The sequence below is a fragment of the Polistes fuscatus genome, unplaced genomic scaffold, assembly GCF_010416935.1.
Source record: "Polistes fuscatus isolate 324 unplaced genomic scaffold, CU_Pfus_HIC Scaffold1, whole genome shotgun sequence".
In the NCBI taxonomy this organism is placed as follows: Eukaryota; Metazoa; Arthropoda; class Insecta; order Hymenoptera; family Vespidae; genus Polistes; species Polistes fuscatus.
The window spans coordinates 12,570,904-12,585,650 of NW_025112997.1; the positions used below are offsets into that span (position 1 = coordinate 12,570,904).

The window sequence follows — 14,747 nt, forward strand, 5'->3', positions numbered from 1 at the left end:
CACATAAGGGAAGTATAAGAGTAAAGGAGAAAGAGAATTAGAGATACTATCTTTTATAATATGCGTAGCGTTAAAAAGTGTAAGAAACTTTACTTTTCCTGTGTATATCAATTGATAAATATCACACACACTTTTTTTTAATTAAATATCGACATATTGCATCTATCAAAAGAGATAAATAAGATCATTCAGAAATGCATAGAAGAATCATTCATCGGATACATATACAAACGAATTTCTTTGTGTGCATATTTCCTACAAAAGAACTGTCAGAAAGAATACCATACAAATAGCCATAAAAGGACCTGAAATTGGAAGTCATTAAAGCGCAGCCAATATTCTTGACGCCCTCTAGCGATAAAATTTGGAAATATACATTTAGAATCATTAGTATTATTTCCGTTGTTGCGACTTTACAAGTGGTATTTTAGATGTATAGGAAAATATAAAAATCTCTTTTTATTGGCTTACGTTTGATACTCGTGATAATTGTCCAATAAGAAAAGAGAATATAATTCCTTCATATTCGATCGCAGCGCCACTCTGTCTGAAAAACTCCTTACGTTCGTCGTTTCTTTCGTTTTCCTAGAAGTCAGAATTATATTTGATATTGGATTCGGACATAGATTCTTTCAGAACTTTTCACGATGGTAATTTAAAATTACTTTTTTTTTATTTTTTTGCTTATTATATAATAAGATGAAAATGAAGAATTCGTGTCTATTGTTAATTTTAAAAGGATAAAATGAAACCGGTGATAGCTTACGTGAGAATGCAATAAATGGCGCACGTGTGTTATTGCCGGATGATATAAGAATAGTTATTTTAATTTTGTTTTATAAATTTTCTTTTAATTAATTGAAATATATCATATATATATATATTTTAAATAATTTTTTTCCTGCATAGTACTTCAATTATATTTGTTTATTATTAGGTTTCCTTAAATCCTGTAAGGATTCTTAAAAATGAAGCAGAGGAGGAAAAAGCAGAAATTGCTAGATTGAGCTTATTCGTGGGAGCGATAGCAATAGGAGATTTGGTAAAATCAACATTAGGACCTAAAGGTATGGATAAGATTTTAGTAGCTCATGGACGATCAGCAGGTCAAGTGCAAGTTACCAATGATGGAGCAACTATTCTTAAAAGCGTTGGCGTAGATAATCCTGCCGCTAAGATTTTAGTTGACATGTCACGTGTTCAAGATGACGAAGTTGGAGATGGGACTACTTCTGTTACCGTACTTGGTTTGTAAATTTGTGTAATGATATTATAATATTGGATTCCTATTGACTCAATGTTAGAAATATTTTATTAATGCATAATGCATTTAAAATTCTTTAGCTGCTGAATTATTGAAAGAAGCAGAAAAATTAATAGAACAAAAAATTCATCCACAAACCATTATTTCTGGTTGGAGAAATGCGACCAATGTAGCAAGAGAAGCGCTCAAAAATGCAGCCGCAGATAACTCTGCAGATAGTGAACGCTTTCGTGAAGATTTATTAAATATTGCACGTACAACCTTAAGTTCAAAGATCTTGTCTCAACATAAGGAACATTTCAGCAAGTTGGCAGTAGATGCAGTATTGCGACTTAAGGGATCTGGAAATTTGTCAGCTATTCAAGTTATTAAAAAGCGCGGAGCAACTCTTTTAGATTCTTTTCTAGATGATGGCTTTTTGTTAGATAAGAAACCTGGTCTTCATCAACCTCAAAGAATTACAGATGCACAAATACTTATAGCTAATACTCCAATGGATACTGACAAAATTAAGGTATAGAATAGCTATATTGAATTTCACATTACAATGCATATAAAAATATTAATATTGATTGATAATTATATCTTCTGCATTAGGTATTTGGCTCTAGAGTCCGTGTTGATTCTATGGCAAAAATTGCTGAATTGGAAGTAGCAGAGAAAGAAAAAATGAAGGTGATTATAAATTACAAGACAAATAAACATTCATGGAAACATTGTAATCAATAATGAATAATATATTTTGTATAGGATAAAGTTGATAAAATTATTAAGCATGGTTGCAATGTTTTTATAAATCGACAATTAATTTATAATTATCCTGAGCAATTATTTGCTGATGCTGGAATTATGGCTATTGAACATGCTGATTTTGACGGAATTGAAAGACTAGCTCTTGTTACTGGTGGAGAGATAGTCAGTACATTTGATCATCCTGAGTTGGTAAAACTTGGTAAATGTGAACTCATTGAACAGGTTGGTATTTTTTGAGCATACATGTATACATAAGTTATGAGTATATATGATATACACTATATTTTTATATAGGTAATGATCGGTGAAGATACATTACTTCGATTTTCTGGTGTTGCTTTGGGAGAAGCGTGTACTGTTATTATACGAGGAGCTACTCAACAAATTCTTGACGAAGCTGAGCGATCATTGCATGATGCTCTTTGTGTTTTGGCAGCAACAGTTCGTGAGTCACGAATTGTTTATGGAGGAGGTTGTGGTGAAATGGTAATGGCATGTGCAGTTATGAAAGCAGCAGCTGCAACTCCCGGAAAAGAAGCAGTTGCAATGGAAGCTTTTGCTAAAGCTTTACAACAATTGCCTACTGTTATTGCTGATAATGCTGGTTATGATTCAGCTCAATTAGTCAGCGAACTAAGAGCTGCACATAATTCTGGAGCTAATACAATGGGTTTAGGTGAATTTTTACAAAAATTAAAGAAATAGATTATACCAATAAAAAAAAGAAGTTCATATAGATATTATCTATGATCATTTTTACAGATATGGAAACGGGAAGAATTGGTTGTATGAAACGACTAGGAATTACAGAATCATGGGTTGTAAAAAGGCAAGTTTTACTTAGTGCTGCTGAAGCAGCAGAAATGATTCTACGTGTGGATGATATTCTAAGAGCTGCACCAAGGAAGCGTGTCAAGGACCGTGGACGTTGTTAATAATGAAAATGACTTAATTGCTATTATATTATTTACATTGCTTTTCTAATTTGTAATACGCGCATTATATCGAATTACTTATATTTCAAACTAAGTATTACACACATCCTCATTTTTATTATTTAATACAATTATATCTCAAACTATTTAGAAAATGTTGGTGTATTAATTCTTCTAAAAAAAAAAGAAATAAGATGCACTGTCATAACATCTATCGTAACATTTTTACGAAGTAATCTATTTCTACGAAAAAATTTATTTCATGAAAATAATCTTTAAAATATTTAACAAATGTGTTAAAGTCTCATGTAATTTCTGTTTATATTTTGAATAAACCGCCATTGTACCACTATAGACAATGAAAACATCATATTGTATCAATAAAAATTAGAAAATAATAACTTATTTAGATAATTGATAACTACGCCTAGAAATTTATTTTATTATAATTGAAAAATAATTCTAATACTTTATTATATTTATAAAACATCAAGAATATAAACAACAACTAACGATCAGATTTGGTTCAACATAACCTAAAACTTCTAAAAACATCAAAGCACAATGACACTAGACTATTCATTCTTTTGTTAGTTATTCCCGAATTGAAACAATATTTTTAATATGATATATTTATTTAAACTGTAAAACAAAGGTAAACAGGACAAAGTGTGACAGTCACGTTTTTGTTAATTTTCTTTATATGAATAGAAATTTGTTAAATAAATCTGATCCAATTCAGATGAGATAAATCAAAATAGATTAATTATAATTTTATTATTTATAAAAGTTTCCACATGCAGCAACCTCCACGTGGTGAGACTTGGGCAATCCACATTACTTGAATTATAAAAATCATTCTTCTGTATTGTAAATAATGCAAGTATTGTCGAGCTAATGGCTGCAATTACTTTCGATATTGTTTTTATTTATTAGATTCTGATTAATTGATTTAATAAAAATATTCTTTATAAAAATAAAATATTGCTAGAAATTTGAAATTACGATAAGCAAGTTGAACTAAATAAGTAATATAAAGATATATTATATTAAAAATAATTTTGAATTTAACGCGCGAACAGTAATCTTGTTATGGCGGATAGTTTGTGTTTTATTTCTACCACATTTTGTGTTCATATTGTAAATGTTTTTATCTCTTACAATTAGTGTTTATTACTTTATAAATAACTTATTACAACGTAAAATTCCAAGAAATTTTGTGGAATAATATTCATGTATAACACAGCATTAAAAGTGACTGAATTCATCAATAATTTTGTCCACTTCTTTCCGGAATGAATAATAGTACATAATAGTTGATTAAAAAGTACTTAAAGGTCTATAAGTAATAAAATAATATACTCTAATTTATTTTTAAAATTTGACTACGATTTTGAACTAATAACAAACGACAATTGGGACAGGTTAAGAATCATTGTTAGTGAAACAATAGAAGTCTCTGTTACTAATTTTAATATAGAATAGAATATCGTGATTCGATTATTATTGTGCAAACAATATGACAGAATTTGTTACAACATCAATTACATCTAATGAATTACAAGAAAGATGTAATATTTGGGTGGAATCACAAAATGAACATTTGTATTCCGAAGACACATCAAAAGATAAAATAGAAAATAATTACAATGATTATGAAACAGATTCTGAGTTTGATTCAGTTTCAGAATGTGGTGGTAAAAAACGTAGAGTAGGGAAATATTTAAAGCATGAAATTTTACATTTAGTATGCGAATGGAAAAATTGTAAATTTGATAGTAAATATATGGAAGTATTTTCAAGACATGTTGCTAATCATTTGAGCGATTTAGAAATAAAGATAAAAGAAGATGATACAGAGGTTTACGTATGCCAATGGAAAAATTGTTCATATGAAAGCGGTATTTCTGATGACATTTCACGGCATGTCAATTATCATTCTTACCATACTAAATTAAAATGTATTGGATCAAATATTCGTCAAAGGGTCAAGTTACCTGTAAGTATAATGATAATTAAATAGTTTCAATAACATCAAATATATATAAACTTGTGTGTGTGTCATAACAGAATAAAATTTTTACAGAAATGTAATAGAGATACAGATTGGAAGAATATTATTGATTCACAATCACCGCATATGTGCAGATGGGAAGAATGTTTAAAGATTTTTTCTAATTATCAGATGTATTTGTATCATATAATTACTCACATGGATACTAATCTACGTGGTAATAAAGTAGAAGGTGGAATTGAATGTAAATGGACAGGATGCAAAAATAAATATCCTAGTTTACATAAACTTAGAGATCATTTAAGATGCCATACCAAAGAAAAAATAGTTGCTTGTCCAGATTGTGGTACTATGTTTGCTTCCAATACAAAATTTCATACTCATTGTAAAAGACAAATTCCTATAGATGGTAAGACAAATATCAGATCTTTTATTTCATATTTTCTATAAATATTTTTCACATTAATTTTATGTTTATCGTATCACTGTAATGATTTATTTTTTAGTACAAGGATTTCAATGTTCACATTGTAATAAATTCTATCCAACGGAAGGGATTCTTCGTGATCATATGAGATTGCATGTTTTTAATTATAAATGTACTTTATGTGATATGACTTGTGAATCTCCAGCTAGTTTAGCAAAGCACGTGAGATATCGACATGTATCGACAAGAACTTTTCCATGTCAGTTGTGTTCTCATGCTGCCAAATCTCAACAAGATTTAGATTCTCATATGACTGTTCATACAAATGGACCCAATTTCTCTTGTCACTTTGAAGGTTGTTCTTTCACTTGCAAAGGTGCTTATACATTGGACAGGTATTTTGATTCTTATATTGTTTTATATATCTTTAAATAACAAAATCATATCTACTATATACAAATTTTCATTATTTTAGGCATGTTGAACGTGTTCATAGTTTAGAAGTAAGATGGTATTGTTGTCATGAATGTCCTGTTAAATATAGAAAAAGTTATCGTTTAAGCAAACATCTTATTGAAGCACATCATTTACAATTACCTAGTGGTCATAAGCGATTTCAATATGTACAAGATGAAGATGGCTGTTATAGACTTCAAATGGTTAGATATGAGACAGTAGATGAAGAAAATATTTCGTCTATTGAAAAACCAATTATTACAAATAAAAATTATAAACTTAAATTGGATAAATCTTCATCATTGGTAAAAGTAGAAGTAAGAACAATTATGTTAATCAATTTATACAGAGTGCATAATTTTCATTAGATTAATAAGTTTTAAATATTAAAAAATTACATTTTTTCAGATATTAGAAGATAACAACACTGAAGATGTGCAAGATTTACAGATAAAACCTATAACAGATTTTAATATAGATAAATCAATGCCTGTTATATCAAATATTTTAATAACTTTTGATGAAATAGATGAGAAAGGAAACATAACAAAAAGTAGAATCATAAATTCTCAAAGTATGTAAAATGTCAAATCATAACAATTTTTATTAGAATTGATATAAATAAAAATTTAATCTGATAGTTAAATTTTAAAACATGAATAAATTTTTCAAATAGTAACTTAAAATAAATAATTTATGATTATTTTTTTTTCTTAAATATATTAGAGATACCGAAAAGTTTTGGTATTTTAAATCTTTTAATTACAGCATGTGTTTTTAATTTTAATTTAAGTTTAATTAGCAAATGAAAATGATGCTATTGATTACATATTTTTACTTGAGGTCTTATATTAATAACGTAAAAACTTTCTGGTTTCATATATATATTTATTATTTATATATATATTTATATATATTATATATATATAAATGTATTTATTAATTGTTGATATCCAAAAATCGTTTTATGATAGTAATTTTAACAAATTACATAAAATGAATAAAGTGAACTTCTTTTTTGCTTGCTACAATTAAACAATCTGTAAAATGCGTACTTATATTTAACGATACAATTGGTTCTTTACCTACTATTATTAATCTTGCTACACTAGATTTCAAATGTAGCTTGTTCCAATTGTTCACATAATATATATAAACACGACCTAAAAATATATGCATATACACACATATACATTATTAATATAATATAATTAATGCATAAAATATTTTGTTGTTTTTAAGAATTAATAAAATGCATTAACCATACTAAACAAATACAAAAAACAATTTACCTGTCTCTATACCTAATATAAGAAGGCTTCCATAAATAAGAACAGCAGTGGGCTTTCCATGAAGTATAGAAGGTGCATCGAAAAATTTCCATTTTTTACCATAAATAGAAAATCCTATGGATCCATATTCTGAAAATAAAGAAAAAAAATAAGTTAACTGACAATATATTTCATTATCTTTATCGACTTTACCTGTAATGCATACTGCTATATCAGTAAACATATAGTAATTACGGATAGGTATACTTGGTGGTTGTATATATTTTGTTATAAATAATTCTTTATCTTCTGCCAATAATCCATAGAAAAAATTACCTTCTTCTGTGTAAAAGCAAACCTATTAATAAGAGATTTATTAAAAATAACAAAGTTTGGAAAGGATTATAATGCATACTTCAAAAAGTATTGTGGCCAATGCCTAGGACAAGCTCACATTCCCTGAAAGTCCTACTTTCCCTATAACATATATATTTTAGATATATTTTATTTCTGTTAAATACCTTATCACAATCTGCAGTACCAGCAACAATGCGATTAACGGGAAGTTCATATAAAGTTTTAGGTATACATCCTTGGACAATTAAAATATTCTCTATAATAGTGTAGCAATAACTTTGACTTGTACTGTGTAAAAGTATTGTAATGAAGCGATTAAGTGGAAGAAACATTAGCTCTACCTTTATAAATGTCTGTGATATTATTAAATAATAAATTTTTTTACCATAGCAATTTTCCACGATCCTTTAAAATAAGATTCTTAGATTGAAAATCCCAGAATTTTATATGATCATTTATAGAAGAAGATGCAAGAATAATTTTTTTACCTACAAAATGCAATTAAAAATTAAAAGATTTTATACATAATTATAAAAATTAAAAATACTTTTAGAGCATAATGCATTATTATATTAACATACTATTTTTCAAGAATTTAACTTTGAGTACATATTCCATATGATTTGCTACATACATTGATTTATTACTTAAATCATCAGTATTGAACAAATAAATATATCCTTTCGATGTGCCTATAGCCAAATTATTTCCTATAAAAAATAGTTATCTCTTAAAATGGTAAAAAGGATAGAGAAACTATTCCAATTAATTGTACATATATGTTATTTTACCTAGTACTGCAATACAGGTAATAAATTCTAGACATTGATTTTTTGCCAATGGATACAAAGTATCAATAAAAATATCACAAGTTATTAATTGCTTGCATTTAAACCACCATTTATACATATTCATCCATATTTTTTCTTTTTTACTTGCATTTATCAAATCAACATATGATCTATTAGGATATAATGTTTCAAACAGTAACTTCCATTCATTTGGTGGTATATCTTCCTTACATTTTGTATACCACAAATCGCTTTCCTGAAATAATCAACCTGACGAAAGTAGTATAATGAAATTACTATTAAATTATATTAGACGTATCAATTAATTCGATGTCTTTTAAACAAATTTAGTATTAATTTTTAGAGTAATTATACATTTATTATTCTTTGAAATAGTCTTCATTATTTTTGATAACTTTGGTGTATTTTTCAGGTAACTGGCAAATTCCTTGATGAAAATAAGGATGATGATTTTGATGCAATGAATTTTATATCAAGGCACCGAATTCATTGCTATATCAAATATAAACAGTCTTATAAAATAACAATTTTTGTTTATTAAAAAGATAAATGTTTACTTTTAAAATGTTATTAATAATTTCTCTCCAAGAATTACACACAATTTTTATCCTAATTAAATTTACTGGATCAATATATGAAAATATTTGCTCCCAAATTTCTATGGGAAATGTCATGTTTTACTTTGTTTTAATTCACTCGAGAAGGTGAGGTTTTTTTTTGTTTTCGTTAAAAGTGCGGAGCCGGAGACAACTGTTGGTTTAGAAATGCTTAATGAAAATTGGCATTTCTAACAATTTGAGCTTTAAATATTTTTGAAGCATTTCGTGCAAGTGGCAATTGTAATCCCTGCGGGTGAAAAAATTGTCGCTATGGTGAACCATGATTATTATGCATACAAGATTCAACTAAATTACCTTACATAATAAAAATTATAACTACATACAATGCATAAAAAATCGAAAAAAAGGCAAATGCTTCATATGTGCTTATGGTTTATGCAGATAGTATAGACACATATTAGATTAGTATAGACACATATTATACTTATGAATAATCTACATCGATAGCTTTCACTAGGCGTTTTAACCAAACAAAAATTATTATGATTATACAAATGCATATTTAAGTGCATCAAATGTAACATATATTAGTTTTATAAATTTAAACAAAATTATTGCGCATGCGTATAATGTACGAAGCTTATCAGGCAGAATTTGAAAAGAGATTTGAATTGTTAAATTCCCTATCTTATTATATCTCTACGTAAATATATATGTTTCTAGGGAAAATTAATTCCTAGCAGTAGATGTTGCAGCGATTGCTTACGCCATCTTAAATCTAGGGGCTTTAGTCTTAGCTAGGTGCAATGCAAAAATAGTTGAATGGGAGTCGTGTGTATAGAATTAAAAAAGTTGATATTATAACCATTTAATAGTGCAAGGTATTTTTTAAACAATAAAGATGAATCCTAATAAATCCAAATTATCAAAGAGTATTTTAGAAATGAAGGTATGTTAGATTTTGTTTGTGATTTAATTTTTATATTTAAATGTATAAAAATAATGATAATTGAATGAGTCTACACGTGATACAATACCTGAATTACAAAAATTGAATTATTTTCTTTTAATATACTTACCGTTTAATGATAAGTAATGATAATGATTTAAACACACATTGGATAATGTGTTTTATGTATATTTATATATATTAAAAATAATATTTATAGTTTATGAGGAGGACAAAAGAAAAAGTTGAAAAACAGATGATAGAGAAAGAAGGAGAAGAATACTTTGGTGGTCAATTTTCAATTAAAATAAGCAGTAAATCGTATGTATTTTTTAATATATTGCAATATAATTTTTCTACTCAAATTTATACATGCATATATTTTAAGATGATTATATACATATAACACTTATATTTTTATTTCAGTGATCAGTTTATCGTTGAACCTAGTTATGTGGTTTGTGAAGAACTGATTGAAGGTAGACTAAGTTTCAACGGTATGAATCCTGAATTAGAAAAATTATTAGAAGAGGAAGAAATTAATAAACAATTGGAATTGGAGAAAAAACTAGAAACAGATGTAACGGATGAACAAATGGCAGATAAATGGTTATCGCTTAGAAAGGTAAAAAGAAAGTTTAAAAGGCCAAAACAAACAGTAAATAAAACTGGTCAAATTCCGAGGAAAAAGGCAAAATTTTTAAAACCAGTTGATTAACCTTTTTTTAAAAATTAATAAATATTTTATTCCCTTCATTTATACGGTCATTGGTTTCACGAAAACAATTCATAAATGGAACCATGAAAAGCCATTTAAAATAAGGATCCGTTTTAAATTTACAAATATCTATTTAACTTTTATTGAGGTAGAAAAATAAGTTTATTTAATTACGAAATAAATTATACTGCGGAATCTCTGAATTCGTATTTTTTTTAAATAACTCATTATTGTGACATATGGAGTTTGGTATCTCAAGTGCATTAAAGTGAATCTGTATAAATGTATAAATGAAGGGATTTTTTTACACTGTATATATAGATTATTTAAATAAAATACATATTTAAATAACTGAATTTAATTATATTATAGCAAATTCACTGTAAATATGTATAAGTGTATAAAATAAGTATCACATAATTACTAAGATTTATTTATTTTATTATGAAATATAAGTTTAGACAATTTATTAAAATAGTGTAAAGTTTATACAGCATAATTAAAAATATAAGTATGAGATTTACAAACATTTTTTGTTTTTAAATAATATTTTTATAACTTCATTTTTTCTACAAGTATTGGATTTATTATTATTATTAATATACTTGATATTTTATACATACTTTCACAAAGAATTTTTAGGTACATCTAACAAAGTATTAAAAGTATCAACGCATACACCTTCATTACCATCCTTTTGAATTGCTTTCTCCCAAAGTATATCAAAAGTGTTATCAGGAAAATTAATTCCAATATTTTCAAATATATTTCGTATTTCTTCCTTACTTCGAAGCTATAAACATTTTTATTAGATATTACGAATAAAATATAAGTTCAATGAACATAATACAATTTTAAATTCTATAATTTAATTACCAATACCTTGAAAAAATCTATATGATTCAGATTATATTTTGTAAAAGTATTGGGAAAAATTAAAGCATAAGCATTGTCAACCTTTGAATATAACTTTTCATTATAAGGATAATATTTAGACGGAGTTATGCAAGATTTATTTTCATCGTCGTTTAGATTTGATATTACTTCTTCTTTACTTTCTGAAATATCTAATAATTTTTAATAATCATTTATAGCTACTATTATACTAATAAACTAAATAAACTTAAAAATACACTAAATAAACCTTTTATTAATACTTTTTGGTTTTGGCAATGTAGGAAATGGACGTTTCCAATTTAGAAGATCCACTACGTTGTTATAAAAAAGTTTATTCTTTCGTCGAAATCCTAAAAGATCTAATAATCCCTCAAATAATTCTCTTTCTGGATGAATTTTGTATTTTTTCAAAATTGTAAATACATCTTCTTCCGATAAGATACCAGTGTGTTCCTGAAAATAAAAGAGGAAGTTAATGTACTTACTGTGTGTTTTGTTGGTGTTTGGTGTTTGTCCTACTATGACGCTGAAGTCCAACCTGTGGATCTAGGTCTCAGTGAAAAGAAAATCTTTCCATTTAAGGAAAGTGAGAGGAGGAAGAAGAGAAAGGAAAAATGAACGAATGAAACTCCTGGTCTATTTTTTATGACAGTGAAGATATTTGTCTAATTCGACATTGTCAAAGGAAAGGTCGGTCTGTTAGATAATAGTAGGAATCGAGTAAATTTGTTGTTTTCGGAATTATATTTTTATGTTATTGTTAATTATAAGTAATCATATAAGTATCATTACCTTGTCCAAGCAGACTAAATCTTCATAAATATCAAAGTAATCGGTACTGGGAATACGTTTTTTAAGATTATCACGCAAGTTACGTAGATATTGTAAATATTTCCATTTCAAGATCGATGTATTGTCCATAGGTGATTCTTGTAACGCATCAGCTACTGAATCTACTTGTTTTTCCGAGGGTTTCCCATATACAGTCGTTAAAGATAAACATTTTGTTTTCGGATTTCTTTATGAATTTTCCATGATTTTTTGCACATTATATTATATTTAATTATTAATTAATTATTATAATAATTATGTTATTTATATTACTTTACTTTTGTCCAAGAAGCAATTGCGTGTCTTTTAAGAAATCGGCTTGAATGTAATTGACTAATGTGGTAGTACTATAATCTTTACTTTGTATAATCTTTTTAATTCTAGATCCTCTTACATCAGCATTATTTTTTTTTCCGAAACAGGTATGTTTGTTAAAATGGCAGTTATAACTATGTAAAAAATATAATTACTTTTACTAGCTTTTCAAGATGTTAATATATAAAAAATGATTATATAATATTAATAATATATAAAATTTCAAATACGTAATAAAATATCATTTTTAAGTTTTCAATCTAACACGAGGAGGGTTCGAAAGTTTTGAGCCTAACACGATGTAGAAAATCATAAAGCTGTTTTTTTTAAAAGGTGAATTTTGAATTATTTGACTTTAAATAGTCTAAGTATACTTTCTAAAATTATATCGATAATATTACTTTCTAGTAATTCGTGTTTCTTCATTTTGTTGATTTATTTTTTCAAATCTACAGTGATCAACATCAGTGTGCATTACCGGTTTAGTATCAATTTCGGGAGGATTTATTAATTCTGCCATTGTTGTTTCTGGTAAATAGATACATTTTTATTTATATTTTTTTTTCAAAACAACCTTAAATTGAAATTTTGTATTTTTTTCTACTATAATAATAATAATAATAATAATAATAATAATAATATCATGCGTCCAATCAAATTGAATTACATCTTTGTGTATGTGTGTGTGTGTGACACAGTACAATAAAAATAATTATAAATTAATATAGGATCGTTTTTTAAATTGGTTTGAAAAGTATATATATTTTTTTTTATACGAAACCATACCAGATTTATATTTTTTCCCGAAAGTTGTTTTTAACGGATCCATACCGATTGGTAGATATGGTACTAAATAGTGAGTCTTTCCAACTTCTTTGTTCCAATAACTTTTCATTACAGTATTTTTCAACTCCGAGACAAGTGTTTGGAATGGCGTTAATAATTGATATTGTAAACATTCTTTTACCTACGAAATTACATTTTTATTATTTCATTTTCTATAAATTTATCCTAACCTAACCGTATATAATCTCATGTAGTCAATATTCGATAATGTAATTTATTGTATGGTTTCACCTACAGTTAGAGGCATTCGCTTCTTTAGAGACATTAAAGTTTTACTTTTAACAGAGTTAGAAAATAGAAAACTATAATATTAATAATTCATGTTATATTAAAAATAATTGTAACTTACGGTCGCGTTAGAATTCGAATTTTTGTTATATAAGGAATTAGGTTTTTCCGATAAAGAATAAAAAGATTTCGCGTTAGAGTTCGCCATTATTTTATTTATTTTTTAAAATGGTAATTAATAGAAAATATTTATGAATATTAACAGTAAATTGGTCGATAATATTTTATTAAAACAAAAGAAAGAAACATTGGTACGCGATATATATATATATATATATATATATATAATGCATATTATTTTTTTTATTCGATCTATTATTCTGAATATAGATGTAATTAGAATTATATTATAATTATTTAACGTATCATATAACGTACCTATATATACGTATACTTTCACTTTTTATTATATATGCAATAATCAAATAAAATTAAAATGTACAAATATTATATATATACATATATATTATAAATCGAAAAACAGATAAAAATTATTGATTAGTATTAATTGTAAGAAAACATATAAAATCTGCCGTGAGGAAATAAGCTTATATTGTAGCGTATTTTATTCTACTAAGAACTATAATACATTTCTAATTCTTAATGAGAATAAAAGATGTGATTGTGCAATATGTTAAAAAAAAAAAAATACAAAAATAAAAAGAATCGTGCGTATGAATTAAAAATAAGAAAGTAAATTGTAAAACCGGTTTGCTTTTTCGATCAGTGACGAAGGTCACGTAATGTAACAATAATTTATACTGATCGATTGACGAATTTTTGTCGATGCCTTTTTTTTCTATTTATATCAATGTTTTTAATCAAAATTAATTTCTATCGCTAAATGAATTTTTTGTATATTATAATATATTTCTAAATAAAAAACAAATAATTGGAAAGTACAAAAAGAATGAAAATGATTTATCATTGAAAGACGAACATGAAAGAATACGTAGTCAAATTTTTTTAAAAGTACAAAAAACTAGCAATAACGTGAGATCCTGGGTGCTCTTTTGAACGAATTTTTTCATTACAGTTCAGGTATACATCGTAT

General features: G+C 26.4%; 5 protein-coding genes across 7 annotated transcripts; 3 read left to right on the plus strand and 2 right to left on the minus strand.

The window, feature by feature from the left end:
* Nucleotides 1-539: 539 nt before the first annotated feature.
* On the plus strand, nt 540-3,370 carry LOC122517332 (T-complex protein 1 subunit beta). The gene is made up of 7 exons (XM_043635695.1): nt 540-650; nt 938-1,247; nt 1,345-1,778; nt 1,862-1,939; nt 2,015-2,239; nt 2,312-2,693; nt 2,780-3,370. Exons 1-7 carry the CDS (start codon nt 648-650, stop codon nt 2,950-2,952), a joined length of 1,605 nt encoding a protein of 534 aa, XP_043491630.1. The 5' UTR covers nt 540-647; the 3' UTR covers nt 2,953-3,370.
* A 578-nt stretch (nt 3,371-3,948) lies between these two features.
* On the plus strand, nt 3,949-6,495 carry LOC122517348 (histone H4 transcription factor). Its single transcript, XM_043635699.1, has 5 exons — nt 3,949-4,951; nt 5,039-5,375; nt 5,473-5,788; nt 5,869-6,166; nt 6,258-6,495. The coding sequence occupies exons 1-5, from the start codon at nt 4,472-4,474 to the stop codon at nt 6,429-6,431; spliced, it is 1,605 nt and encodes a 534-aa protein (XP_043491634.1). The 5' UTR covers nt 3,949-4,471; the 3' UTR covers nt 6,432-6,495.
* A 314-nt stretch (nt 6,496-6,809) lies between these two features.
* Nucleotides 6,810-9,481, minus strand: LOC122517359. 3 transcript variants are annotated; one of them, XM_043635716.1, is made up of 9 exons: nt 9,233-9,481; nt 8,847-9,135; nt 8,269-8,524; nt 8,059-8,187; nt 7,863-7,965; nt 7,642-7,765; nt 7,334-7,478; nt 7,142-7,270; nt 6,810-7,012 (listed from the first exon to the last, which is right to left on the minus strand). In XM_043635716.1, exons 2-9 carry the CDS (start codon nt 8,961-8,963, stop codon nt 6,837-6,839), a joined length of 1,179 nt encoding a protein of 392 aa, XP_043491651.1. In that variant the 5' UTR covers nt 8,964-9,135; nt 9,233-9,481; the 3' UTR covers nt 6,810-6,836. The 3 variants fall into 3 exon arrangements, with proteins under 3 accessions (XP_043491651.1, XP_043491645.1, XP_043491660.1); XM_043635710.1 differs by having other exon boundaries at nt 9,204-9,481; XM_043635725.1 differs by lacking the exon at nt 9,233-9,481 and having other exon boundaries at nt 8,269-8,538; nt 8,847-8,935.
* Nucleotides 9,482-9,628: 147 nt separating this feature from the next.
* LOC122517426 (M-phase phosphoprotein 6) lies at nt 9,629-10,863 on the plus strand. Its single transcript, XM_043635807.1, has 3 exons — nt 9,629-9,798; nt 10,019-10,119; nt 10,225-10,863. Exons 1-3 carry the CDS (start codon nt 9,751-9,753, stop codon nt 10,514-10,516), a joined length of 441 nt encoding a protein of 146 aa, XP_043491742.1. The 5' UTR covers nt 9,629-9,750; the 3' UTR covers nt 10,517-10,863.
* Nucleotides 10,864-11,084: 221 nt separating this feature from the next.
* Nucleotides 11,085-13,841, minus strand: LOC122515546. Its single transcript, XM_043632975.1, has 8 exons — nt 13,755-13,841; nt 13,331-13,526; nt 12,961-13,087; nt 12,523-12,693; nt 12,206-12,431; nt 11,674-11,866; nt 11,393-11,574; nt 11,085-11,309 (listed from the first exon to the last, which is right to left on the minus strand). The coding sequence occupies exons 1-8, from the start codon at nt 13,839-13,841 to the stop codon at nt 11,142-11,144; spliced, it is 1,350 nt and encodes a 449-aa protein (XP_043488910.1). The 3' UTR covers nt 11,085-11,141.
* Nucleotides 13,842-14,747: the final 906 nt, after the last annotated feature.

Bases quoted from the DNA above. Each gene is read 5' to 3' on its own strand.
- LOC122517332 (XM_043635695.1), top strand. The intron at 2,240-2,311 runs GTTGGTATTTTT...ATTTTTATATAG, and splicing joins AATGTGAACTCATTGAACAG to GTAATGATCGGTGAAGATAC. The intron at 2,694-2,779 runs GTGAATTTTTAC...TCATTTTTACAG, and splicing joins AGCTAATACAATGGGTTTAG to ATATGGAAACGGGAAGAATT.
- LOC122517348 (XM_043635699.1), top strand. From the start codon at position 4,472: ATGACAGAATTTGTTACAACATCAATTACATCTAATGAATTACAAGAA. The intron at 5,376-5,472 runs GTAAGACAAATA...TTTATTTTTTAG, and splicing joins AAGACAAATTCCTATAGATG to TACAAGGATTTCAATGTTCA. The intron at 5,789-5,868 runs GTATTTTGATTC...TCATTATTTTAG, and splicing joins GGTGCTTATACATTGGACAG to GCATGTTGAACGTGTTCATA.
- LOC122517359 (XM_043635716.1), bottom strand. From the start codon at position 8,963: ATGACATTTCCCATAGAAATTTGGGAGCAAATATTTTCATATATTGAT. The intron at 7,766-7,862 runs GTAAAAAAATTT...ACTTTTACACAG, and splicing joins GATCGTGGAAAATTGCTATG to TACAAGTCAAAGTTATTGCT. The intron at 7,479-7,641 runs GTATTTAACAGA...TCTTATTAATAG, and splicing joins GTACTGCAGATTGTGATAAG to GTTTGCTTTTACACAGAAGA.
- LOC122517426 (XM_043635807.1), top strand. From the start codon at position 9,751: ATGAATCCTAATAAATCCAAATTATCAAAGAGTATTTTAGAAATGAAG. The intron at 9,799-10,018 runs GTATGTTAGATT...TAATATTTATAG, and splicing joins AGAGTATTTTAGAAATGAAG to TTTATGAGGAGGACAAAAGA. The intron at 10,120-10,224 runs GTATGTATTTTT...TTTTTATTTCAG, and splicing joins ATTAAAATAAGCAGTAAATC to TGATCAGTTTATCGTTGAAC.
- LOC122515546 (XM_043632975.1), bottom strand. From the start codon at position 13,841: ATGGCGAACTCTAACGCGAAATCTTTTTATTCTTTATCGGAAAAACCT. The intron at 13,527-13,754 runs GTAAGTTACAAT...GTAATTTCGTAG, and splicing joins ATTCGAATTCTAACGCGACC to GTAAAAGAATGTTTACAATA. The intron at 12,432-12,522 runs GTAAAGTAATAT...AAATTCATAAAG, and splicing joins CAATTGCTTCTTGGACAAAA to AAATCCGAAAACAAAATGTT.